Here is a 23,743-nt window from a genome sequence, read left to right on the forward strand (position 1 = left end):
ATTAAAAAATCTGCATGCCCTCTAATAACGGTAGAATATAATTATGTCTCCCTCTCTTCTCCTAAATGTCTATTCTTGCATATACGTTCTTGTTGGTTTCTCTAAAATGCATCATGAGCAAGAAAAAAGAGAGAAACAAAAAGAAAGAGAAAAGGCACACAGGTAACACAGGTATTCATCTCATCTCTAACTTGTGAAATTGTTGTACTTGATAGACTGTTTCCTATGCTGACTAATTTTTACAGCTTTGACAGAAAACGTGGTACATTGATGGTGAAGAACAAGGAAGCAGCTCAGCTATAAGCTAATCTTAGCTCGGAATTCAAGCCCCTTTTTGGTGTGTATAATGTTGGTAAGTGGGCAAGCAGAGTATGATCCCCATTCTCTCTTCTGCTGTGGTTTTATTTAATTTTTGCCTTCTAAAGTTGGAGCCTTCCCTTGCCTTTTTTTTACCCATTTCCCCATGTGGGCTTCATCATTTCCCCCCTTTCCCTTGTGCTTGTTGTTGCAGCCAATGATAGCAAAGGCATAGGCATAGAGGCCAAATGCTGCTAGTGCAGGAGCCTTCAATAAATCAGTCAAATTTTATGTGTCTTTTGTTTGTGATAATGATTAATTCCAGATGTTCTTTCTTTTGTAGGGAACAGTTCTTATTTTCTAGATTACTGTTGGCTGTGGCCACAACTGAATCTGCCTTGATTCTCCAAAGAAATTGAATCTTTGGGAGACATGTTTGCCCATATCGTGGTATCATTCATTAAATAATGTCATACGATATCGAATGGTATAGTAGTGTAACAACCCAAGCCTACCACTAGCATATATTGCCCCGATACATATCGTCGTCAGCCTCATGGTTTTAAAGCGCGTCTGTTAGCTAGAGGTTTTCCACACCCTTAGAATGTTTTGTTTCCCTCTCCAACAGAGCTAGGCAACATCCTCGTTGGCACGTCGTCTGATGCCTAGCTCTGTTACTATTTGTAATCGTCTAAGCCTGCAGCTAGTAGGTATTGTTCGTTTTGACCCATTATGTATCACTTTCAGCTTCATGGTTTTTAAGTACGTCCGTTAGAGAGAAATTTTGAGGTGAGATCTGACTCTGTTACTATTTGTAACCGTCTAAGCCTGCAGCTAGTAGATATTATTCGTTTTGACCCATTATGTATCACTTTCAGCTTCATGGTTTTTAAGTACGTCTGTTAGAGAGAAATTTTGAGGTGGGATTTGACTCTGTTACTATTTGTAATCGTCTAAGCCTGCAGCTAGTAGATATTATTCGTTTTGACCCATTATGTATCACCTTCAGCTTCATGGTTTTTAAGTACGTCTGTTAGAGAGAGATTTTGAGGTGGGATCTGACTCTGTTACTATTTGTAACCGTCTAAGCCTGCAGCTAGTAGATATTGTTCGTTTTGACCCATTATGTATCACCTTCAGCTTCATGGTTTTTAAGTACGTCTGTTAGAGAGAGATTTTGACGTGGGATCTTACAAATACTGACTCTTTAGACTGACCTAAGCTTGACACAGACTTAATATAAACTTGGTTAGTTGTCAAAATTTGTTAAAAAATGCTAGATTGGACAATATTTAAATTGATTGGTCGGACCTATACATAACAAGGATATTTAAATTTTTTATTCTCATCTTTAATTAATAAAAAGTGTAAGAATATATATATACATAAAAACTTTTTAAAAATAAACATAATAATACCCTCCATTTGTAATTAAAAAAAAATCAAACACTTTTAAAATTAAATTAAATAGGAAATATAAATCTCATAAAGTTCAATAGAATTTAGATTAAAAAAAAACTATTTTTTTAAAATAAAATAATTTAATGAGTTGACTCAAATTCAACCCAAAATAAGACTATAGGTTAGGTCATGGATTATTTATTGCAAGTTGAATAAGATGAAGTGACCATAATTTTCATCCCATTTTTAAAATATTTACTAAAAAAAAAAATTAATGGTAATGAGCGGTAAAATTAAGATTACCCTTAGAATGAGCGGTAAAATTAAGTATTTTTCATAATTTAACGTTCAACTGAATGAAAAAAAAAAGAAAAAAACAAAAAACATTACTCCACGCGCTGACATCAAAATTGTCCCGATTTTCGTATTATTATAATTTGGCGGTTTGAGGTGCATCTTACGCGACTAAACTCGCAGCTTCGAGTTACAGTAGCAGACACTGAAGAACAAGAGAGAGAAATTGAAGCAGAAGATTGAGAGGAGAGAGAAGCAGTGAGAGGAAGCGAAATGATGAGGTTGTAAGAAAGTGAAGAAGGTAACAGAGGCTTTGGATCGGAGAAACAAAAGCGTCAATCCTTTTCCTTCTTCTTGTTACGCTCTACTTTCTCGATTCCCTAACCAACACTCAGCAACTCTACTTCAACTTCTTCCTTACTTGCTGCAGCTCGCCTTTTCTCCGTTACTTTTTTCTTCAGTTTGCGTGTATTTACGACAGGAAGTTGTGTTGTGATTTTGGTGGTGGAAGATTCACGAACAGGTTGTTTTTTCTATCTGATTTTTGGTTTATTGCAATGGGAGCTCGTTGCTCCAGATTTGGACTCTGTTTTTGGCCTTCTCAGATCGAATCTAATCTCAACGATTTGTCCTGCGCCGGTGAGTTTTACTCTGTGGTTTTGATTTGTTGATGTGTTTTTTTATTTATTTTTTATTTGTAGTTGTTGGAATTAGATTTGTGTTGTGAATGCAGATAATGAGGACGCATTGCCTGGATTCTGCGAGTACAGTTTCGATCAATTAAGAGCTGCTACTTCGGGATTTTCTTCGGAGAACATTGTTTCTGAGCATGGAGAGAAAGCGCCCAATGTTGTTTATAGGGGAAAACTTGACGATGACCGAGTGATTGCTGTGAAGCGCTTCAACAAGTCGGCTTGGCCCGATTCTCGCCAATTCCTAGTCCGTGATTTACTCTGATTTGAGCTTTGTGCTTATTTTTGTTATGCATTGTCTCAATGTTAATGAACTGTGTGAGTATGCATATTTTTGTCCAAGCAAGAACGTTTAAGGTGATTGTTAGTAGTGTTTTGGCTTTTCAGGATGAAGCTAGAGCTGTGGGGCAGCTAAGGAATCAGCGATTGGCGAATTTGATTGGATGCTGCTGCGAGGGCAATGAGAGATTGCTAGTGGCTGAGTTCATGCCCAATGAAACTCTTTCCAGGCACCTTTTTCATTGTAAATTTTCTAGCTTAAATTAACATTTATGATACTGAAACTTCTTTACATGGATTTCGCTTTTTCTTTTTGGTTTGTCTGTTATACTTTATATATCTCGAAGTAGAATATATAATTAATAGCATCCTTGAGGGTGGTTGAAAAGCAAGCATGTAAGAGTACGCTTTTAGTTAATTTTCTATATTAATGACCTTATCGAAATTAGATTGCCCTGTTTTTTCTTTTTTTCTTTTTTTCTAGAAACTAGGTGATGAAATGAAATTTTGGTTACAAACACTTCGTATATATGATGATTGTTTTGGTTTTGGCTTTTCATTATCAGATATGGGGGGAAGCACATTTTAGGCTCCATTAGTCTTAAGTTCACGTGCCTTTCTAGTCATTTAATATGAATACTTAGAGGGTTTATTTTCTTGTAGGGGAAACGCAGCCCATGCAGTGGGCAATGAGGCTTCGAGTGGCATTATATCTAGCACAAGCTTTGGAGTACTGCAGTAGTAAGGGACGCGCATTGTACCATGACCTTAATGCTTATAGAGTTCTCTTCGATCAGGTACATAAATGCATCCACCATGTTTCTATAGTTCTATATTTTTTTTTGTTTTGGATATATTTCGTGTACTCGTAATAATTAGCCCACCCAGCAGGATGGTAATCCCAGGCTCTCCTGTTTTGGCCTTATGAAGAACAGTAGAGATGGAAAGAGCTATAGTACCAACCTGGCTTTCACCCCTCCAGAATATATGAGGACAGGTATTGAACATTTAAAGATTAGATACGGCGTGTTTAAGCCATTGTAGAGATTCGTTGGTAAAATTCCTAAAAGTTATTGGTTTCTGTGACATTACGTAACGACTCTAGATATAGTACAGAGGATTAGTCCAGTAAATGACAAGCAACGCCATTGTTAAAAAAATGCTTCATGAGTATATATATAACCAGCATGGCCACATCTGTTCGTTATGCACTATGCTAATTGTAGAATTTCCATTTGACAGGGAGGATAACGCCAGAAAGTGTTGTTTACAGCTTTGGCACTCTATTGCTTGATCTTCTCAGTGGCAAACATATTCCCCCTAGCCATGTAAACTGTTTCCTCCTTCAGAAGTTTCTCTCTTGTGGAAGTTTGATTTGACTTTATCCTGAAATACAACCAAAGAATTTACTCCAGAAATTCATGTTATACAATAAAATTGTTTCTAGAAATTTAGCTTCAGTAACTTGGCTGTGGCTCTGACTAATTATCAGCATTTTAAAGAGCATTGCACTGGGCTTTATTATTACAGCTTTTGCATTCTGAATTTTGGAAACTTCATGTTGAATTTTAATCAAGTTCACTTCTCTCAGGCACTGGATCTGATACGTGCCAAAAATTTTCCGATGCTGATGGACTCGTGTTTAGAAGGTCATCTCTCTAATGATGAGGGGACTGAACTAGTGAGGTTGGCTTCAAGATGTTTACAGTATGAACTTCGTGAGAGGCCAAATGTCAAGTCTCTTGTAATTGCTCTCACTGCTCTTCAGAAAGAAACCGAGGTACAGTATGACCATACGTTTGTTTTAATATCCTGGTATTAGCTATCCATAACAGTCGGGTTTGTTAGTATAGTCTGTAAAAGAGGCTATGTTTGCTACAGTACGTCAGCTAAGGCCATAGGCCAATTATATTCTATGAAGCCGGTTGGCAACAATGCAAAAAAAGAAAAAAAAAAAGAGAATCGTCCAAATTCATACAGTTCTATCCACTGGTTTATGTCAGGTTCCTTCTTACGTTCTTATGGGAATTTCGCATGGGAATGCTTCCTCTAAGCAAATTTCATTATCACCTTTTGGGGAGGCTTGCTCAAGAACGGATCTTACTGCAATACATGAATTTTTGGAGAAGGCTGGATACAAGGATGATGAGGGAGTTGCAAATGAGGTTGGAAAATTCAACTTTAAATTTAATTTTCTAAGATCAGCGACTATGGAGATTCTTATTAGGAGTTCTTTGTTCATTTTAAGGGACGTGAAATTAGGCTGAACCTGTTTATCATTTTTCTTGTCCATGCCAGTAAAATGCGGCTAGCTATTTGTCCATGTATCTTTATTCATTCTAAAGGGTGGTGAAACTAGGTGCACTAACTGCTTATTAACTAAGTTCATTACGTGTTAATCCCATCTAATTTTCAGTGGCATAATTCCCCCTCTGTTTATATAACTGAAAGTACCTTTTAAAAGTTGGTCTAATTCATTGGTCATCAGTAAAGAGTTTGCTTTGTCTTTCAGCTTTCTTTCCAAATGTGGACAAGCCAAATACAGGAAACACTCAATTCTAAGAAGCGTGGGGACTCGGCATTTCGAGCTAAAGACTTCGTAAATGCCATCGATTGCTACACGCAAGTATGTGATTAACTTTTAAAGATGAAATACGCTGATCCAATTTCTTGGCACCTTTCATTCTGTAGTGGAGAAAATTGATTATAATACCATAAAAGAGTCGAACCGACATGTTTTGATGATCAGACTTCTGGCATCGACGTTGTTAGTTGAAACAATCTTTTTTTGAATGTGCAGTTTATAGATGGAGGAACCATGGTATCACCAACAGTGTTTGCTAGACGTAGTTTGTGTTACTTGATGAGTGACATGCCTCAGGAAGCTCTAGGAGATGCTATGCAAGCGCAAGCAGTGTCACCAGACTGGCCAACTGCCATGTATCTTCAAGCTGCCGCCCTTTTCATCCTTGGAATGGAAAATGATGCACAAGAAACTCTGAGAGATGGAACAACCCTGGAATTCAAAAAAGAAAGAACTTGAATCTGTATAGGTATTTCTCTTTAATTTAACATTATTATTCTTAAATATTTCTTTTCTGTTTTAAGTTTCTGCAACACCAAAAGGGTATGATTATTGAACTTGTGAGAGAGATGATGTTGGTGCAAATTTATATTTTCATTGCCCAACAAAGCTATCTGTTGATTCTGTTCTGCTCCAGATGTCAAATCTCTTGTTATATTCCTTCCTTCCTTCATGAATTTAATGATATAAGTCTGAGATTGGCTACAAAGAAAACTGATTTTTGCCACCATTTTGGTCTTAAAATACTGTCTGAAAATTGGTAACCAGAGCTTTTAAATGGATGATCTTTTTCTCACCAACTCGAACATATTTCAACTAGTTCACGTTAACTTTGACTAAGATAGAATCTCCACCCACGTATTGTTCAACTTAAGAAAACAAAAACACTATACTAACTCAAGGGTTCAACCATGTAACATAACTATGCGTTTTATTAGTCAATGGCTCGAATTTGATATAATGTATATACAAATTTTGTAGAATGTTTAGCAGTGTAGAGGGACTTTTTCTTACCTGTGCTTCTGGCGGTTCAGCTCTTCATGAGTCGTCGGCTCTAGTCTAGACTTTCCGTCCGAAGAAAGTTTTTGGTAAGTCTTTAAAGCGGTCTCCAAGAAAGTTCTTGGAAAGTCTTTAAAGTGGGCTGAACATTTTATGTTGTATCTATTTTTGACTTTTTTGTTCTTTGGTCATTTCCAAAAACCTGGTCGAGATGGTCTTAAGACGGAAGCTAGTTGCTCACCCAACACACGTCGTACTCCCCAAGACGTCAATCTGAACTGAATGGTATTTTTCATTGAACCAATTAAGTTTTTCTTACAAAGTTACATTTGAATGAACACAGCAATACATCAAAGAAAATGATTATAATTCTTGAAATTATTTATTTATTTTTTAAATTCTTCCCAAATGAACTCTTCGACACTTTCCACGTTTAAAAAAGGAAACATTATTGTATTCATCTCACAGCAGGAGCAGGACAAAAACACTGATTCACAAATATCAACCAGATTCTTAAACCTCTATTCAACAATAAAATCACAGAATGCCCCTCATATAACGAAGTTAAGAAACCTGACTATATTTAAGGACTGTAATCTGCAGTCATGAAGTTTGAACTTCAGCTGATGGGTCGCTGTCTCCCGAACGCGGTAAGCTAGCGATATACTTCCAACAGCGCTTGTGAACGCCACTGATCTTCTTCGGAGCTTCTGCGATACGCGTACCTGGAAAATACATTCGTTTCAACCTCTGTCATTGATGGAAGTAGTTTGCAACAAGCAACAATAACAAACAGGAAGATAAGTCCTAGAAACTTAAATTTATTTTAACTATCATTTGTAAGCAATACAATAACGGTTGGCAACCGAGTCCGGAGTCGCCTCAGTAGAGAGTTCAAAAGGGATGAATCTCAAGGGCTAACTTTCTTGACCTAACTACAACTTAAGCTGTAACGACACAAGTCCACCACTAGTAGATATTGTCTGTTTGGGCCCGTTACATATCACTGTTAGCCTCATGGTTTTAAGACACGTCTGTTAGGGAGAGGTTTCCACACCCATAAGGAATGTTTCGTTCCCTCTCCAATCGACATGAGATCTCACATAAACTTTCAGGACGTCTCGTGGTTTAAAATTCAAAACTTGAAAACTTACCGACTATTTATGATAGAACACCAAAATCAAAGATTAGTAAATAGTGAATATTGAATAATTTTCCAACGTTCATCATCTAAATCAACTGTAAGGCATTAGCTCTTTGATGTCATGGTCCCAAATTATAGAACTTAGCCTAGGTTTGAACATACAAGAGATTCAATTGTTGCTCATTCTTCTATATAAATATTAGAACAAAATTCCAGCAAAATGAAATTCCAATAACGATTGAGGAACAAATTTGGCGATATAGAATCACTAACCATCTTTATGAGCAACGCCCCATGCCTTGCCATGCGTGCCACTCTGTATAAAACAATCGAAAGTAAAAAGAACTTAAATCCTGAATCAGAGAGCATCGAAAGAAAACAGATCTAACACTTCCAGTTCAAACGCCTCCGTAGTCTAAAATTCTACAAATCTTCGTAAACGATTAAAGTAAACACCGTTGTGTTTACTTGAATGCACATAAGAAATGGTAAGCACTTGCAGAAACTGAAAACCATTTGTTTAAAACTTTGTGCAGATTATAGAGAGGGAATGATCTCAAATGAAGCGCCACATACATTGATATAAGAAAAGAAACAAGATGAAGACATACCTTGTACAGATTTAATTTGGTGATCTGGTACGATATTTCATCCCAATGAGCCTTGGCGACATGGTATCCTACTCCCCAATTGGGCAAAAACTGAACTACTTCGAACAGGTTCTTCTTCTTCTTCCTCCGCTTGGTTTTAGTCGAAGCAGTCGGGGCATTGGGGTTCGGAGTGGAGGGAGACGGCGAAGAGGTGGTGAAGCTTCTGGTAAAGGAAGAAGATAACCGGGAGAAATGTAGGGCTCCACTGATCGCACTTCTGTTGGCGACAGACATTGGAGTCTCTCTCTAGCTTTGCTATTTCGCTGCTCCCCGCGGCAAAGTCAAAATGGGAAATTTTTGTGCATTTCTTTTGTTTACCCTTTCTATTTATATATATATTTTCAAATTGTTAAAAAATATTTTAAAAAATTTGCCATTCTAGAGCAACGTAGCCGCCTAGCTTAGAAGATATTTAAAATACGTGTCTATTAAAAAGAGATTTTCGTAACCACCTAGTCTAGAAGATATTTAAAATACGTGTCTATTAAAAAGAGATTTTCAACCTATAAGATATTTAAAATGCATGTCTATTAAGAAGAGATTTTCACAGAAGAACAAAGGTAGGATATCACGAATCAATCACGCAAAATTAAAACTTTATTTGTATATTTAGATCCCTTCATACAACCAACGACCCATTTGTTACTTACACATCCTAAGCTCAACATATATCAATTATCGCTAATTTCAATAATTATATGCTAATCTAAGCTTTTATAAACAAAGTATTAAGTTTAGGGAAGTCTCAAACTTCAAAATGGTTTTCCTTGGATTTCCTTTTCCTGTCAATTTCATTTGATTTCAGTTGCGAAGTATGAACATATCGATGAAGAAAAATGAAAAGGATCACCATCAACCTCCTCACACCTCAACTCATAAATTATATGAGAAAACAGTAACACTTGGAAGCCATTGGATGCTCATATTTTCATTGCTTCCTCATGAATTACCTTCAATCCTACTCCTATTTTTCCCAAAACATTCAATCTCAGTCCCTCAAATATGTCATACCTTGAAATCAAATGATGACAAGATAAGAGGAAACATCAGAATTTGAAGCTCATAAACAGAGAAGTAGATACTGGACATTAAGAAACTCCTAAATCACAACTCATAGCTGCTATAGTACAGAAAAAAAGGTTCAAACACATCCTAAAATGATTTAGAAACAAATGGTAACTCTACTGTTAGACCTAAGGCTTGGTCTCATCCTCATCTTCTTCTATTTTGGGAGCTAAGTAAAACCTAACATATCCCATCTCTGCTATTTTGTACTCAACAACGACGGGTAGGTCGGAAGACAAGCTGATGGTGACTGTGTTGGAAAGAGGGGTCGCCTTAGTGAACGAGTTCATATACCTAAGAGCAAATGTCAAGGAAACTGGCTCGTTCATCTCTATGACTGTTGCTTCTTCAGGCTGCATTGAATTGACCAAATAACGGGGGGAAATCAGAATTTGGAATTCAAAAACATCTTCAGTGAACAAATTTAGAACCCTATGACATTAAGACACATACTGACCTTGTCTACAGTGGTATTCTGCCTGCAAACAACATTGGCAGATCCAATATCACCTCTTGTTGAGAACTTGACACCTTCCTTTGTGACAGAAATCACAACTGCAAAAATTGGTGAACGTAATTAAGTACTTATAAAACAAGAATTAATCATATAAAATAATTAATGAACCATCGAAAGATATCAAAATATACCAGTATCACCAATGCTGCTGAGATCTTTGCATATTCTAGCGAACTCAGCAGAAGGCATCCTAACAATAGCGTGGTACTCCGCATCTGGAATTCCAAGATGCTCACTGTCGATGTCCATCAATTTCATCTCAAAATCGGAAATCTTATCTTGAGCTGAACCATGCGTAGGACGGACAAAAGGTAAAAAAGAATAAACTGTCAGAGGCTTGCTTAAGTAAAGACCAGAGCATTTTAGTGAAAAACAGTAACCAGATCCAGAGAAAAAGCATGTAAAATTGGAATTGACAGAAAGACAGGACAACTTGAAGCAGATCGAAGTTTAAGCTGATCGAGGAAATGTTAAACCAAATATAAAGATCATGAACTCAATAAATCAGAGACATTCTTTTTAGAGGATCGACAAAACGTTAGACAAAGTATGAAGATCATGCTATTCGCAGATATAAAGTTCAATTTTAGATATTCTTCCTATTAATCAACCACTTAAGATTAACCAGATGATCATGCTAGATTTGCGAGTCGAAAAGAAGCTTGATATGCAACTACGATATCTTAAAATAAACTCGTAAAAAAGCTTCAAATAGATGAGGAGACGTAGACTGATAAACCAAGGACTAAATAACTACAAAGGTGAGGCACAACAGTGTAGAATGATTCAAATAAGAAAATAAAAAGACGAAAGAACAAGATCATACTGGGGCTTTCGAACATGAAAGTGACAGTATCACTGCCGTCATCGGCCTTGATTGTAATGATATCATCATTTCCGGCACACTTGAGCATCTTCGACATGTTGTTCAAGTTCATTCCCATGGACATGTTTCTATCGCAGCGATAATGTTCGAAACCCTCCGCCCGAAGGAGAAGAGCCACAAGGGCGACATGGCTCGAGTCCATGGCCTGAAGAGAGAATCCAGTGGCCGAACAGTCAAAGTTGGCATCATTCACCAAGTCCTTGATCGATTCCAAGACCTTCTTGAGGAGCGAACCCTGAACAAGACGAAGCTCCAACATTTCTAAGAGAAATTGCAGAAACAGGGGCTGGCTAGGGTTTGAGAAACGGCGGGAGAACAAGAAGTGTGTTAAGAAAGTCGAGTTTGGGATTTTATAGTGCAATTATTAGGGAACGCAATTTGAATGTGGTGATTTCGATTTGGCGGATCGGGTAATTTTATCGTTCCCGCCACTCTTTTTAAAAGAGGCGGGATTCTCACCGTATTTCAACTATGGGCTTTCAGTTCGGCCCATTAAACCTGGGCCGATAATGTTTCCTCATTGTGGGCTTTATGTTGGGCCTCTAAAACACTGTCTCTACTCGTTTTAGGCCCATGGATAGTCTATCAAGTAAGGCCCATTTCCCCGACTATCCAAAATGGGCTTTTCTGTAGGCCCATTATTCATTTTCGTTTATTGTTCCATATAAGGCCCATATATTATGGGCCAAGAGGTTGTTCCTTTCACTCAATTTCCACCGTGGGCTTCTTTGTCGGCCCATAATTTTCATGTGGGCTTGTCATTAGGCCCATGGTTCATCGTAGTGGAAAAAAAAAATTAGTTTTTAATAAGATATTCAAATTGTGTGGAGATGAAATACTCTTGATTTATTTTCCAGTTTTATACACCACAATTATTATATTTATTTAAAAAGAAAAAAAATAATATAAAGCGTTTAATTTGCAGATAATCCAAAAAGTATTTAATAAATTGATTGTTGTCCGTTCTTCTGTTCGTGTGTGTGCTCATACAAATTAAGAACCGCCTTCTACTGTGTAGCAATTTTCAAGTACGAGGGCCATGTGATGCGATTCGTTCAGATCGAAAAGTAGTTCAAAGATCATTTCGCCGTCGGAGGAAGCTGCTGGTGGCGGGCCTTCCGATCCCCCAGCTTATCGCCGGCGGTGGATTTGTCATTTTCATCTATTGCAATACCAATCTGAGTTTCAGAGGGTAGAGTATTACTGGATTTGATACGCCCAGGGAATACTTGATACGACAGCTACCGCTGAGCAAAGAGCTGATTAGGATTTGATCGGCCGTCAATGGTGGCCATCTTAACCGGTTTCATCGACGTACCTTTGCTTCTTTATTACGTTTCGAGTTCAATTATTTATCTCCAACCCTAATTTCACTACTCTACCGCATTTGAGCATTATTCACGTCGTCGTTCCCCTTGCCGTTTGCAATTCCCGTTCTCTAGCTCTGTTCTTCCGTCCTGAAATGGCAGATCCTCAGTCCCAGACCGATTTCTCATTCTTTCAGACATTTCTATGCAGTGCTTTTGCCGCTTGCGTTGCGGAGGTAATTTTCGATTACGTTCATCGGATTCTTGGCTGCAGATTATTGTTTTGTTGTTACTGTTATTGTAGTTCAGTTTTTTGTTTGGAATTGTGTAGCTATGTACCATTCCTTTGGACGTTGCGAAAGTACGGCTTCAGCTGCAGAAGAAAGCAGCTGCCGCAGATGGGATGGGTCAATCTAGATATAGGGGATTAATGGGAACTATCGCCACCATTGCTAGGGAAGAAGGTTTACCAGCTCTTTGGAAAGGAGTTATTGCAGGATTACATCGCCAGTGTATTTATGGCGGCCTAAGGATCGGGCTATATGATCCTGTGAGTGCAGTGATTTTGCAAAGTGATGGATGTAAACGACTATACTCTGCTTTTTATATGCCACACTAACTACGAACTATGCACTAGACAGGTTAAACTATATTTAGTAGGCAACAATTTTGTTGGAGATATACCTCTACATCAGAAGATCTTAGCTGCTTTGTTTACTGGTGGGTAGATCTTTGGTCTTAAACCTTTTTCATCGTGATAGCATTATCAATCTCCTTATCCCAAATTGAAGTTCTTGCAATATTCTTGTTGTTATCATTGCTCTTCTTCCTCCCTTCAATTATTTCTCCTGTCAAATCTGCTGAGAGTTTTGTGATTCCTATTTTGGCAGGTGCCGTAGCAATTTCTGTGGCAAATCCAACTGATCTTGTCAAGGTTCGCCTTCAAGCTGAAGGAAAGTTGCCAGCTGGGGTGCCTAGACGTTATTCAGGCACTCTGGATGCATATTTTACTATCATAAGACAGGTTAGTACAAGACATCTCAATCATGCCATATGAACTTCAAGAAATATGTAAAAAAATATTGTTCAAATTACCACGAGATGAACTCGAGTTGCAACTCATGCCACGTTATAGAAGATTCAAGCTTAATTTATTCTTGGATCATTACAAATTTTGAGTGAATGATAATCTAGACTTATAGTGTTTTGTTAATGTATTTTAGGACTTTTTATTTACTTCCATAGGAGCTAACTATGATCATAAAATATGAATGTTATAACTCTTAAAATGCCTCGTAAAAGGTTAAGGGTTTCATTTTGATGCTACATAAAGCCATGTATGTTGTCTATGTAAAATAGACTTTGAAAATGTAGTAAAAAGAATATTTGTGCTTTCTTTTAGCCAAGCGTTAAGTTTTTTTTTTTTTTTTTGCAATTTTATGTAGTTTATATTGCATGCTTAGAATCATTTAAGCTTGACTTGATCATTAAACAAGTGTTCTTGCCTTGAGATATTCGATCAAGAAGGTAATCTAAATCTTACTTTCCCATGGGGTGACTCCTTATCATTTTGAGGTTCTTGGATATATTTAGATCTAAACATCTTATTCAATAAGGTTATTAGATCAAATTATCAAGAGTTGCAATCATTTGGAATGAAATCAACTTGATTTGGGGATCTTAGCATTTGTGAACCATGGGTTTGCATATCCAAAATGTTTGAGTGTTCTTAGATTCAACTTGCTTCATATCTTTTTCTATCTAATATCCCATTCTTAGTTATTTTCCTGAAATATTTTTAAATGCAGGAAGGATTGATGGCCTTGTGGACGGGAATTGGTCCAAACATAGCAAGGAATGCTATCATTAATGCTGCAGAACTAGCAAGTTATGACCAAGTGAAGCAGGTATGTGAATATTGTCTCTTGAAATTGTCTTATGGTTTTCTGCAATTTATAGTTGGGTTAGAGTGTGAACCTTAGTAATATATTACTTTATACTCACGCAGATGATTCTAAAAATTCCAGGATTCCTGGACAGTATTTTTACTCACCTCCTAGCTGGTCTAGGTGCAGGTTTCTTCGCGGTTTGCATCGGTTCCCCTGTTGACGTGGTAGGCATTCTCTCTTCATTTTCAAACCTGATGTTAATCCTATAGTATCTTTCTTTTTGTAATGTATAAATTTATTTATGGGTTTCTGCAGAACTTAGTCAATTTGAATTGCAATCGTGTCTTAATGCTAATGCTACACTAGTAATGACCTTTCATCGAGCCACATCGAATCTGCACCGACTGCTGTGGTTTTTTTTCTTTTTCCTTCGATTGTTAGGATGACGTGATGGAATTGGAACCCTTTGTGATAATATAAGACAAACGCAAGCTGAGGAGATATGAAGAAAGTGTATGGCTATAGAGTCTAGAGCCTAAAGATCAAATGTTTGTTTAGGCTTTGAAGCTATGCTTCTTTCTATAATATCTAGCATCTTGGGCAGTAACCAAGCAAATGATGAGTCATAATCTTTTCTTTGTTTCCCGGATTCTGCTGCATTGATACCTTTCAACTGCTATGATTATTGATCCGATGAATATAGCACACTAAGTTATACTATTTCCACTGGTCTTTTCACCTTCCTATTTGTGCTATTCAAGTTGTAAAATCACCCCAAAATTTCTTGATGCAGGTAGATAGATCCTAATGAAAGTTTGTTCTACAGCTTTATAGCAATTCAAGTAGTCTGTTCATGTTGGCTTTGATGCTATGGTGTTACTTTCAGGTCAAATCAAGAATGATGGGAGATTCCACCTACAAAAACACCATTGATTGCTTCGTTAAAACCTTACAGAATGAGGTATGTCTAGATTTCAAAGCTATTAGCAAGCGACTTCTGGCTTGTAAACAACAGTGAATCTTAAAAATCTGAGGAACCATGCTACACTGCATAGTATTAACTTTTGTTCGATTTCGAATCAAAATGGCTTCTAAAAGCATATGCCACTGTGGTGCAACTCTTCTACAGGGGCCTTATGCCTTCTACAAAGGATTTCTTCCAAATTTTGGTCGACTTGGATCTTGGAATGCGGTCATGTTTCTGACTCTTGAGCAAGTAAGGTGTTCAAATTATTAGTTCTTACTGCTCCACTCACCAAAAAGCTTCTCTAACTTTTCCTAGAATTTACGGAAACATTCTGGGCTTACCATCACACAATGAAATGATTCCTTGTTAGGAACTTCCATTTTTTAGATTATAAGAATATGCCTGCCTTGCCTTTTTAGCTTCCTATATGCTATAGAAAGCCCTTTTTTTGAGGTGGTAGGTAGGGTAATGGCCTTAATGGGTCTCGAACTTTAGACAAATCCCTTAAAACTTGTGGCACATATTCTACTAAAAGCTTCTTTAGTTTACTTAATTTTCTAAGCAACTTTTCCTTCTGCTTTTGTTGACTACTATACTCAATGTGGTACTCATGAGTCATGCCAGACAATCTGAGCTAGAACACTGTCGGTCCTTTTATGCATTTGTTTGATCTGTGGCAGGCAAAGAAGCTTTTCGGCCTATGAATCTTTTGCCCCAAATCTGACCAAGGATTGATTGTTTTCTCCTTCTATGATGGCCCCCACGTTTTTCTCAGATTCAATTTTATGTATAATATTATTTTCATTGGTAATCATTGAAGAAGAGAGTTTTAACCAAACTCCTGTATCCTTATACTTAAATTGCCCTATGCCTTTAGGAAGACATCTATAGGATCCATTTAGCAAATGGACCATCTTTTCTCACACACCCAATCAGGTTTTAGTTAGCTGTGGGGTGTTTAATGTTTTTAGACCGTCGATTCAAGCAATAAAGTATACATTACTATCTTAAAAGTCGATGGTTGAGGGCCTTCGATAGTGTAAATGGCACTAAAAATGTTCTATGATCTTATCAGGGAAGAGAGAGCTTGTTTCATATATATTGTCACAATAGAGCATAACCATACAAGTCTATAAACATGAATGACCAACCGAAGTCATTCTTTTAATTACTACATTACAGATAAGAAAGGGAGATTCAAACTTGCAACTCAAAGGAAAAGGTGGGGCAATGATGATTGCTTTTCTTTACCGTCCATGTCAATTATTATCCTTGTTTTTCTTTTAGCCAGACTATGATGCATGCATAACATGTAAGTTCTGGGCAAGCGAAGACAGTAAGTGATGCCACAAAAATACCTTAACTCCTGGAAACTAAGAAAACCCTGGCTTTGATGACTGAACCATTACCCAACTTAAACCCAGGACTAACTGGAAATCCCACAGTCAAAGAAGCTGTTGCCCGTCCACATGGTAATTTCATCACACTTTCCATATACTGCGCGTGGAATTCGGCTCCTCTACTTGCCTCGAATTGGCTTGGAGCTGGGTCGAGTGAGAATGCTAGCAAATGAAGCAGCCAGACTGCCTTGGACAGCCCCAAGAACTCAGCATAGAATTGACTCCTAGGGTGGTTACCGGCCAAGATTTGTCGACGCTGCTCCGAGTCTCCAAACAAGGACTCCTCCATTTTGGGGTGAACAATGGAAAGATACTTCTTGGAGCAGAATTTGCCAAAATGGCAAGTTGGTAAGATTCCAAGAAGTTCAGCAGGGTCCATGGCTTTCATGTCACGATATTGGGTGAAACAATCCCGCCGAAACTGCTCGGGGTTTAGCAGCGAGGAGAGGCTGCCATCCATGTAGAAAGTTTCGTGATCGAAACCATGGAAAATCTTGCGGGAAATGTATGATTCAAGAGCAAACTTGGCATGGTGAGTGGTGGCAACAGTATCAAGGTAGGCATTGTCACTCTCAGAGATAGCTGATTCTATAGAACGGACTGCAGCTGCAATGTCCCAATGAGCAGAGCGCATAAGAGAGAGCAAGAGAGACGTGAAGGCTTTGGAGGCTTCCTTGACTTGGCTCATTGTGGCCTCGAACAGCTCAGGGACAGGGGATGCCGCCACTGCCATAAATCAAGGTGTCAGCTGTGAGATCTTTGGCCCTAAAGATTCAATTAACTAAAAAGCGTAAAAAAAGTTCTTGCGCTCCCCTAACTATGAATAGGCTTCGTTGCTAAGTTCTTCCTATTGAATAATCCCACCAGTATAGCAAACTCAAGTAACTCACTTCAGAATCTTAAACCTAGCTCCATTAATGCATCATTAAATCATTATGATAATGCAATGCAAGTTATTGTAGATCAAGAATCTTAAAAGAGAGAGCTGCATTAGTGTTTATGAAATTAGGCATCAGGAATAGGAATTACCTTGACCAAAACTGCAGCTGACCTTCCTCTTTGACTGGGATCTTCCCTTCTTGCCGCCATAGCTGCTGCCCTTGGCAAGTGCCATAGAGTTCTTGAGCTTCTCCTTGAGATTCTCAACCTCTACATCTCTGGACTTCACCTCCTTCTTCAGTTCCTCCATGGCCGCCTCGTACGGAGCAACAACCTCCTTCAGCATCCCGACTACACCGTTTCTCCTACGCCCGCGTCCGCCTCCAGAGCCATGAACAACCAAACTCCGGCGAAACCTTTCTCTTAAAACCCCTAGCCTCCGTAACTCCGCCACAACTGCAACATCGGCCACTCTCATCCTCTCCGGGTCCCAAGGACAATGCGCATCTTGCAGGTTCACATACGCCTTTTTCATAGTCGAAACGACATCGAAGACTTCGTTCATCAGAATCTCCATCTCCACTAGTTTCTCCACTCCGACTAACTCTCCCTTCGGCACTTCCCGTGCCCTAATCCCTTCCTTACTCCACTCGTCCTCTACTTCCCCCGCCTCCTCATCCTCCTCGAGCTCATCGGAATCGTAACTCGCCTCATGTCCTTGGCGATTCTTGCCAGCGATCTCCCCGGAATCCTGCCGGACGGCGGCGAGAGGATGAAGCAGACAAGAGGCTGTAACTCGCTGAATCAGATCGGAGAAATTGGAGACCTTATTCGCCATTTCCCCCTTCTTCTTCTCCTTGAAGGTGGAGGCTCTGGAAGAGAAGGGAGAAGAAATGAGAGTGAGAAGCTGAAGAGAGGAAGTGAAGAAGCGATGACTGATAATGAAGACTTCTGACAAATCAAGAAAGAGACCACAAGGGGGTTCCACTTTCACCTCCCCTTTCTTAATCCCACCATATATTCTAAATTATCCCAAAAATAAATAAATAAATAAATAAAAATAGTAAAAGAAACAAAATAGATAGAGAATTCATTTTTTTTTTTTTTTTAAATTTGCTCAATCTTAATTCTTACATTAATTCTTTTTCAACTTTTTAAATATCTTTTATTATTATATATCTGTTTTTAGTAAAAAAAAAAATTATTCCTAAATAATTCAATAACCATCTTTAAAATAAATCATAAATTTATTCATTAAATCATATATTTTCTTTAAAAATTTAAAAATTCATTTAATATTTACAAAATTAAATGTATTTAAAAAATTCGTCATAATAATCAAACTATAGACTTTATAATGTTTCAATAAACATCTATTTTTCATATTTAAATTAAATTAAATTAAGTACGCCTATATTTTTATTTTTATAACTATTTTAATCCAACCTGGGAGAAGAATATTTTTAAGTTATTTTATTTTAGGAATATAATTATAAATCACTAAATTTAAATTGAATTAGTTATTAAGTTTGATATTATAAATGAATATAATTATTAATTTGAAGTTTTAAATTGATACAAATTTTAAAAAAAATTAGGGCTAACAATTGATTTCCCTTTGGGACCCATTTTACTAACAAAGTTCATCATCATTTTAGCTACTTTAGCTGCTTGGTCAGTTATTCGACAAAGGTAACCTACTTTCGGTGGACGCGGAGCCAATAAATTCAATCGAACGGAGTAACGAGTGACCAATCGATTAGACTAATTATTGTACAGTTTGCATAATAAGCATTCAAAAAAAAAAATTTCAAACCTCTTTGTTTTAATATAGCAATATTGCATGAACTCTAAGAAATTTTTTATTTAACATTTTTTTTTCGAAAAAAAAAAAATATATATATATATATATATATATATATATTACTCGTTGTTATTAGAGGTTAAAATTGTTTGAAATTCAACTGAACATGGAAAATAATGAAGAAAGATGGAATTCAAATGAGATATTTGGGAGGGAAAAAAGCGGAAGGAGGATTATGAAAGCAAAGTGAGAGAGACGGAAAGGACCTGCAGCAGGAGTAATCAGAAGAACGCAGAGAAAATCTGGATTGCTTCTCCAATGGATCTCGCTGAAAAGGAACCGAAAAAGTCGATTGCATCTGTTCATCTTCAAACTCGCTGTTCTTCGTCACAGCTTCATTCTTCTTCTTCTTCTTCCTGTAATTTACATTATCGCCATTACAATTAACTTCTATTCCGATCGCCTTCTCTTTTTCCTTCTAATTCAAATCACTTTTCCTACTTACGAAATCAAAATACAGAACCGATCGAAACGCAGCCCTAACTCTTCGATCGAAAGAAGCGACGATTTAGATCCAATTTCAGCGTAAAGTTAAGAGAGTTTACCTGGAATTGTCGAGACGATGAGAGCAGAGCAGGAGATTCGGGAACATGATTCGATCAGTCTGTGAAATCCGAAGAGAGAAAGTGTTGATATGAAATTTGAGAGAGAAAAAGAGCGAGAAGGACGACGAACAGAGGAACCGGAAAGTGGCGCCCAGTGCAATTATAAATTGATTTGCGAAGAAGATGATGATATATAGATAGAGCGAACTAGTTTGCTAAAAAGACAAAGGGAAAGCTGTTGGATTCATGAAAGGGAGAAATCGTTCTTCGTCATCTCCTCGATAATTTATATCAATTCGAACATAACTTATCGGATTAAACACAAATTACTATCTCGTCAAAGATAGATGGTTCGATTCCACCTTATAATTGTTAAACTAGAAGACACGGGAGAAATATTATGTTCTTATTGTTGAAGATTATTGAGAGAAATAGTCTCACGTTCACTAATTAAGAGAAAGATCACGAGTTTATAAGTAAGAAATACTATTTCTATTAGCCGGAAAACCAAAAGCAAAACCATGCTACTCAAAGTGAACAATATCATATCATTGTGTAGGGCCGTGATTCATAATATGGTATCATAGTGATACTCTTAACTTAGTCATGCATTAAACAAAAACGTTGTAAGCTCAAGTGTCGAATAAATGGTATACTTTGTTCGAAGGCTCTAGAGAACAAGTCGAGCCTAAATTTCTCAAGTGTTGAACATAGAAGTTGTAAGTCTCGAAAGTGTAGTTAAAGTGACTCAATGGTGTACTTTATTCGAGAGTTCCATTGAACGAGTCGAGCCACGATTAAAGAAAAAGTTGTTTACGAGCTCTAGAGAAAAATTTGTGAGCCTCGATTAATTTCTATACTTCAATTTATCGATGCATATAAAAGAAAAATGACAAAACCCACCTCACCAATTTGGTCCCTACAAAATTATCCTCAATTGCTTTTTAAAAAGTGATTATTTCTTTTAAATTCTAGTAAAATATAGAAATTCGAGAGCTTTCGCTATCCGCTTAATATGGTACAATGAATGAGGACTACGGTTGAGGGAAGTATTAAAAAATCATCCTTAGCTCAACATATATTTTTATGAATAAAGATATTTAGGTAGGTTAAAAATAAATATTTAAATATTTTAGGAATAAATCTGAGCTTCTATTATAAATATCATTAATGGATGTTAGTAGTCTGTATAAAATATCTTATAATTTATTATTATTAATTGATGTTAATAAAGAGTGCGAGTATTAATTATCATATGTTATAGATCTTATCAATAATTAAATAAAATAAAATAAAATAATAATAATAGCTCGTGCAATTTGTAGAGAGGGATATGAATGGAGAGATGGTATATCACGTGCTCTTGTTAGATAAGTGAAGAAAATTGAGTGTAAGACAATCAGAATGGACATAAATAATTGAATCAAAATTCAACTTTACTTATAATTACTTATTTTAATTATTAACAAAGTAGTAAAATTAAGAGTTCTTTTTTTTAATATAATATAAATGATTTTTTTTTTTTTATTAATTTATTTAATTTGTGGCTTTAATGAATGTGGCGTATGGCGGATGCACATGCAGTAAGGGGCCAAGGTCACGCCCTAGCCCATTCTTCTTATACCCTTCCATTTGCCCTCTTTCTATCCCTCATTTCGTCTCTTATCTAATAAATATCAACTTTTAATTTTATATTTAAAAGATAAATTTTTTATTTTTTAAAAGGAAATATCGAATAGAACATTGAATTATTAGACACAAAATATAAAATCCAAAATTTATGAATGTGTTAGATGCAAAAATTAAAATTTAAGTATACGATAAAAAAATTATTAAAACTCAAGATCCTATTTACACAAAATTAACCGTTTAAGAACTTATTAACAAGTTTTTAAAATTGAAGGATCTATCCCGCACCATCTAAAAATTCAAACACTAAACTCGTAAATCAATCAATTTTAAAACAAAAACTTAGAATCTGCTTTGTCTAATATATTGACAAAATTCAAAAAGAAAGCCATAAACTAAAATGGTTAAGTTAATTAGAATTAATATACCATAACCAACCGGAATATTATTTAAATTATTTAGAAATACATTTTCAACTAAAAAGTTAAATATTTTGAATTCTTTAAATTACAAGCAGAGTTAGAACAAAGAGGGAAATGAGAATTCACGTCTAAATAATCATTTTAATTTTTTTTTAATGTCAAAGATAATTATTAAAAATAGTGATGATAAGTTTGTAATTAATATAAAAAATAGCTGATCATCAAAATATTACTAAATGCAACTTTTTTAAGAGTATAATCGACGAATATTAAAAGCCGAGAGACCTTAAGTACAACCCATCTCATTTTTCAAAGATTAAAGAAAATATAAAAATAAAAATAAAAGTATAGTTTTTTCTAATAAAATTTCAACCACAAGTAGCAAAGAAATATTTTATTTTTTTAAAATAGCATTTAGAAAAATATAATATATCAAAAGATATTTAAAAGAATTATCCAAAAAAGGAACCAGTTGAATGTTGCAATATGGAAAGCCACGTGTCAAGTTGAAGTTGTAAAACACAGCGTTGGAAGAGGCCCCTACGTTGTTATGGCCTCACTCATCTGAATAAACCTCTTCAAATTGGATTGGTTTGGATTGGAGGGAAGTCAATGGCCCATTGTTTTGAAGGTGGGAAAGAAAGGAGGGTTGATGTTATGAATAAAAAATCATGTGTTTTATGTTTTTTGTAGCCATATAAGTAGCCATTAGCCTCGTAGACAAGGAGATAAAACTCGCATTTTCCCAATTGCTTTTCTATCACTTTGGCTTCCATCTTTTGGCATAATGCACTTGGAATGTTGCTTATAATTCAAAGCTCACCCTTAGCTTAAGCTACGATGTCTGGCTGTCCTAAATATGCGTTTTTGTTAGTTTAGTTAATTGAAGTACCAAAAGTATTATTTAAGATTTCTAATACCTTTTGTTATATTATTTTCTCTAATTAATGTTAAGTGTCAATGTCAGTGTTTGTATCTTACAAAATTTTGTTTAAAGTCATAAAAAATTGGCGGTGACGAGGAAGTTTGAAACTATATTATATATTATTGTGAACACGACTCTCTACAATTGTATGATATTTTCCACTTTGAGCATAAGTTCTCATGGCTTTACTTTGAGTTTCTCTAAAAGACCTCGCACCAATGGAGATAATATTCCTGGATTATAAACTCGTGACCATTCTCTAAATTAGCTGATCCCCTCGAACAAAGTACGTCTCCCCTTAATCGAGGTTCGACTCATTTTTCTTTTGGAGTCTTAGTCATTTTTTACTATGCCTTCAAGGAGCCTCGACTCCTTTTTCTTTTGGAGTCCTTTGTTCAACATTTGAGAATTTCATTGACATAGCTAAGTTTAGAGCATAATTCTGATACCATGTTAAGAATGATGTTCTGATACCATGTTAGTTGAACACAACTCTCTACCATGGTATGATATTGTCCACATTGAGCATAAGCTCTCGTGACTTTGCTTTGGGCTTCCTCAAAAGGTCTCATATCAATGGAGATAGTATTCCTTGATTATAAACCCATGATCCTCCAACAATTATCGCAAACAAATCAACAATTATCACAAACAAAAAATTTAAATAAAGGTTGTTAGTATAATAATATAACAATAAATCATTAATGATGGAATTTTAGGTTTGGGGTTGGCAAATGAATGATTAAGCCAGGGGTTTGTCTGTCCTGTGGGTAAAATAATAATAATAATAATAAGTTCAGTGAATTTACTCTACTTCCCGACTTTGGTTCAAAACCTTTCTTCCTAAAATGTATGCATTGCTAAGAAAGGGAGAGATAAATATAAATAAAAATAAATAAATAAAAGCTAAGAAAGGAAGAGATAAATATAAATAAATAAATAAATAAAAGCTAAGAAAGGGAGAGATAAATACAACTTCAGAGTGAAGGGGTTAAATTATAAATTATGGCAATCATAAAAATAATTAAGTACAGGTAACTGAATGAAATTGAAACTAACGATCTTTAGCACCATTTTAAAGTTTAATTCAATCAACACGAAGCTAAAG

General features: G+C 36.2%; 5 protein-coding genes and 1 long non-coding RNA gene across 8 annotated transcripts; 3 read left to right on the forward strand and 3 right to left on the reverse strand.

The window, feature by feature from the left end:
- Positions 1 to 935: 935 nt before the first annotated feature.
- On the forward strand, positions 936 to 7,621 carry LOC111448949. Its single transcript, XR_002711507.1, has 3 exons — positions 936 to 1,007; positions 1,139 to 1,190; positions 7,575 to 7,621. It is a non-coding gene; the product is annotated as an uncharacterized LOC111448949 (long non-coding RNA).
- LOC111448947 (probable serine/threonine-protein kinase BSK3) lies at positions 2,160 to 6,192 on the forward strand. Of its 2 annotated transcripts, none has more exons than XM_023088742.1 (11): positions 2,160 to 2,293; positions 2,454 to 2,631; positions 2,726 to 2,931; positions 3,072 to 3,207; positions 3,627 to 3,760; positions 3,855 to 3,960; positions 4,206 to 4,291; positions 4,555 to 4,743; positions 4,967 to 5,128; positions 5,476 to 5,589; positions 5,764 to 6,192. In XM_023088742.1, the coding sequence occupies exons 2-11, from the start codon at positions 2,550 to 2,552 to the stop codon at positions 6,004 to 6,006; spliced, it is 1,458 nt and encodes a 485-aa protein (XP_022944510.1). In that variant the 5' UTR covers positions 2,160 to 2,293; positions 2,454 to 2,549; the 3' UTR covers positions 6,007 to 6,192. The 2 variants fall into 2 exon arrangements, with proteins under 2 accessions (XP_022944510.1, XP_022944511.1); XM_023088743.1 differs by having other exon boundaries at positions 2,474 to 2,631.
- Positions 6,956 to 8,631, reverse strand: LOC111448948. The gene is made up of 3 exons (XM_023088744.1): positions 8,302 to 8,631; positions 7,964 to 8,006; positions 6,956 to 7,271 (listed from the first exon to the last, which is right to left on the reverse strand). Exons 1-3 carry the CDS (start codon positions 8,572 to 8,574, stop codon positions 7,150 to 7,152), a joined length of 438 nt encoding a protein of 145 aa, XP_022944512.1. The 5' UTR covers positions 8,575 to 8,631; the 3' UTR covers positions 6,956 to 7,149.
- Positions 8,632 to 9,252: 621 nt separating this feature from the next.
- On the reverse strand, positions 9,253 to 11,143 carry LOC111449114 (proliferating cell nuclear antigen). The gene is made up of 4 exons (XM_023088987.1): positions 10,749 to 11,143; positions 10,054 to 10,206; positions 9,863 to 9,960; positions 9,253 to 9,758 (listed from the first exon to the last, which is right to left on the reverse strand). Exons 1-4 carry the CDS (start codon positions 11,065 to 11,067, stop codon positions 9,534 to 9,536), a joined length of 795 nt encoding a protein of 264 aa, XP_022944755.1. The 5' UTR covers positions 11,068 to 11,143; the 3' UTR covers positions 9,253 to 9,533.
- A 620-nt stretch (positions 11,144 to 11,763) lies between these two features.
- Positions 11,764 to 15,979, forward strand: LOC111448959 (mitochondrial uncoupling protein 2-like). 2 transcript variants are annotated; one of them, XM_023088759.1, is made up of 9 exons: positions 11,766 to 12,351; positions 12,447 to 12,665; positions 12,757 to 12,835; positions 13,006 to 13,139; positions 13,924 to 14,022; positions 14,124 to 14,228; positions 14,891 to 14,965; positions 15,134 to 15,220; positions 15,652 to 15,979. In XM_023088759.1, exons 1-9 carry the CDS (start codon positions 12,271 to 12,273, stop codon positions 15,673 to 15,675), a joined length of 903 nt encoding a protein of 300 aa, XP_022944527.1. In that variant the 5' UTR covers positions 11,766 to 12,270; the 3' UTR covers positions 15,676 to 15,979. The 2 variants fall into 2 exon arrangements, with proteins under 2 accessions (XP_022944528.1, XP_022944527.1); XM_023088760.1 differs by lacking the exons at positions 14,891 to 14,965; positions 15,134 to 15,220; positions 15,652 to 15,979 and adding an exon at positions 14,798 to 14,842 and having other exon boundaries at positions 11,764 to 12,351.
- Positions 15,980 to 16,078: 99 nt separating this feature from the next.
- Positions 16,079 to 19,781, reverse strand: LOC111448956 (protein GRAVITROPIC IN THE LIGHT 1). Its single transcript, XM_023088756.1, has 4 exons — positions 19,660 to 19,781; positions 19,321 to 19,470; positions 17,401 to 18,122; positions 16,079 to 17,097 (listed from the first exon to the last, which is right to left on the reverse strand). The coding sequence occupies exons 1-4, from the start codon at positions 19,704 to 19,706 to the stop codon at positions 16,331 to 16,333; spliced, it is 1,686 nt and encodes a 561-aa protein (XP_022944524.1). The 5' UTR covers positions 19,707 to 19,781; the 3' UTR covers positions 16,079 to 16,330.
- Between the last annotated feature and the right edge of the window lie 3,962 nt (positions 19,782 to 23,743).

The sequence above is a fragment of the Cucurbita moschata genome, unplaced genomic scaffold, assembly GCF_002738365.1.
Source record: "Cucurbita moschata cultivar Rifu unplaced genomic scaffold, Cmos_1.0 Cmo_Scf00010, whole genome shotgun sequence".
Taxonomy (NCBI): domain Eukaryota; kingdom Viridiplantae; phylum Streptophyta; class Magnoliopsida; order Cucurbitales; family Cucurbitaceae; genus Cucurbita; species Cucurbita moschata.